The sequence below is a fragment of the Bison bison genome, unplaced genomic scaffold, assembly GCF_000754665.1.
Source record: "Bison bison bison isolate TAMUID 2011002044 unplaced genomic scaffold, Bison_UMD1.0 scf7180017864340, whole genome shotgun sequence".
Taxonomy (NCBI): domain Eukaryota; kingdom Metazoa; phylum Chordata; class Mammalia; order Artiodactyla; family Bovidae; genus Bison; species Bison bison.
In genome coordinates, this window is record NW_011494912.1 from 5,136,412 (window position 1) to 5,138,660 (window position 2,249).

The following is a 2,249-nucleotide window of genomic DNA, read 5'->3' on the forward strand; positions in this document are numbered from 1 at the left end:
TAGGCTGCAGTCCATGGGGTCGCTAAGAGTCAGACACGACTGAGCGGCTTCACTTTCACTTTTCACTTTCATGCATTGGAGAAGGAAATGGCAACCCACTCCAGTGTTCTTGCCTGGAGAATCCCAGGGACGGGGGAGCCTGGTGGGCTGCTGTCTGTGGGGTCGCACAGGGTCAGACACGACTGAAGCGGCTTAGCGGTGGCAGCAGCAGCAACACAGGTGTCAGTGGTGTTGACATTCGTTCTTCGTATTGAGAAATCTCCACAAAAGTTCACAGGCTAAATCCCTTAGAATGTGTCCTCCTTTGTAGTCCCAGCCACCTGTCTCCCCGCACCTGTCATGTCCGTTCCCTGCCTGCCGGGACTTTGAGCTATAAGCCTTCTTTCCTGCCGTCACTGGGGGACCATCTGCCAGTAGACGAGGCCTGGGCCCGAGCCCTGTGTTACCGTGTTGGAGCCCTGCCCTCCGACCTCCCACAGAAGTGGACCTGTTCTCTTTGGTTGAATTGCTAGGCCAGCCATGGAAGACGCTTAACTACCGTGATCCCATCCCAAACTCCATCCAACTTGCAGACTGCCCTTATACCTCAAGGTGTCTCAGACATGGGCCCGATCGCCCCTCTTCCTGCTGGCTTACTGCAGGGCCGTGAGTGGTCCCTGCCTGCTCTGGGCATCTGTTTTCTGTTCAGTTAATATGACCGTTCTCCCCATGTGGCACTTTGACAGCTGGTTACAGGAAATGCCTGTCCACAGCATGTTGTAATAGAAGGCAGTACAGCGAGTCTAAGCCTTTCTCCTGTGGATCAACAGTTCGGGGTGCTGTGTTCCTGGCATGACTAGCTCAGCGCCCGTCTTCTCTCTTGTTCCTTTCCAGGCTGAACCCTGTGCCCGGCTCCTACCCCACACAGAGCGGCCACCCTCACCTGACCCCAAACCACCCTGCCGCCCAGATGCAGCACGCCAGTAGCCAGAAACTGGCGGCCTGGCCATCGTGCGCTCCTGGGCACATGCCCAGCCTGCCTCCGTACCAGCCTGCCTCCGGCTTGTGCTACGTGCAGAATCATTTTGGCACAACCCCCAACTCCTCGGGTGTCTACCCAGCTTCCGCGGGTGCCTCCCTGGGAGTCCAGCCCCCCGCCCCCCTCAACTGCCCTGGCACCGTGTATTCCGGGGCCCTGGCCACTCCAGCAGCCACAGGCTCCAAGGAGTGCTCAAGGGTCCTGATGTCCTGAGAAAGTTGCCAGGGATACGATCTCCCCTCCTGGCCTTCTCAAAAAGGGCCTCTCTGAGCTGAGATTTTCTTGACACGAAGTTATTTATTGGACACCTCTATGTGCCATGCTCTGTGTTGAGTATTTTGATATGTGTCCCTGTTTATCTCCTTTATCCTCGTGACAGCTTCTTGAAGTACAGTGGTCCCCACTTCCCAGATGCAGAAAGCAGGGCGCACGGTCAGGACACGTGGCTCTCGTGGCACAGCTAGGGCGCTTGGCTTCAGGCCCAGGCCCCTCCCACCCACTTCCCTGCCCCGAAGAAACCTAGGGGAAGGGGGGTCAGCTCATCCCAGCTTTCTGTTCCTTCCTGGCCTTGTGTGTAGTGCTCTTGGTTACCCAGTGTCCGTGTGTCCATGCGTGCCCTTCGGGGGCTCCCTGTTGGTGTGCTCGCCAGTCCCCAGGCCTGTGCAGTGTTCCTCCCCTGCAGTGACACCCCTACCACCCAGACTTCTGCCCCAGGGGTGGTGAGACGGACCTGCGTGTGCCCCAGCAGTATGCTGATGGGTCCGTTGCGTTGGTTACGTTTGTATAAAGAAACTGCCTCCAACCTGCCCTTGGCGTGCTGTGTCTTTATGATCGGGGAATACAGAGGGCAGCAAAGGGAACCACAGCCAGGTCCAGTCGGGCAGACGACGCCCCAGCGGGGATGTGAAATGGGGCGGGAGATAACAAGGCTCCCTGGAGAGCTGAAAGGGCAAATGGAAAGGTTTGGCGACCCTGAAATGGGTGGACAGCAGGGAGCCACTGGGGTGGTCCCTGCACTCTAGGCTGGGTCACCGTGAGAAGGGCTGTCTGGCGGGACCTTACACGGAGGAGAGATACGGGTACTGGCGGCGATGCTGTCAGAAGCAAGAGGTGGGGAGGAGAGCTCTGGCCTCCCTGCCTGTCTCCTGATCTCTGAGCAGGAGATCCTGTGGGCTAAGTTAACCAGGAAGCTGTTGGCAAGTGAACCCAAACCACATGGTGTGCAGGGATC

At 58.0% G+C, this 2,249-nt stretch overlaps 1 protein-coding gene across 4 annotated transcripts in view; it reads left to right on the forward strand.

Annotated features, from left to right (window-relative positions):
• RHBDD2 (rhomboid domain containing 2) overlaps positions 1-1,825 on the forward strand; it is an 8,897-nt gene extending 7,072 nt beyond the window's left edge. For all 4 annotated transcript variants that reach the window (XM_010854314.1, XM_010854317.1, XM_010854316.1 and 1 more), the window contains one exon: positions 874-1,825. In XM_010854314.1, coding sequence (XP_010852616.1) covers positions 874-1,231 — 358 coding nt within the window. In that variant the 3' untranslated portion in view covers positions 1,232-1,825. The remainder of the gene's footprint in view (positions 1-873) is intronic.
• Positions 1,826-2,249: the final 424 nt, after the last annotated feature.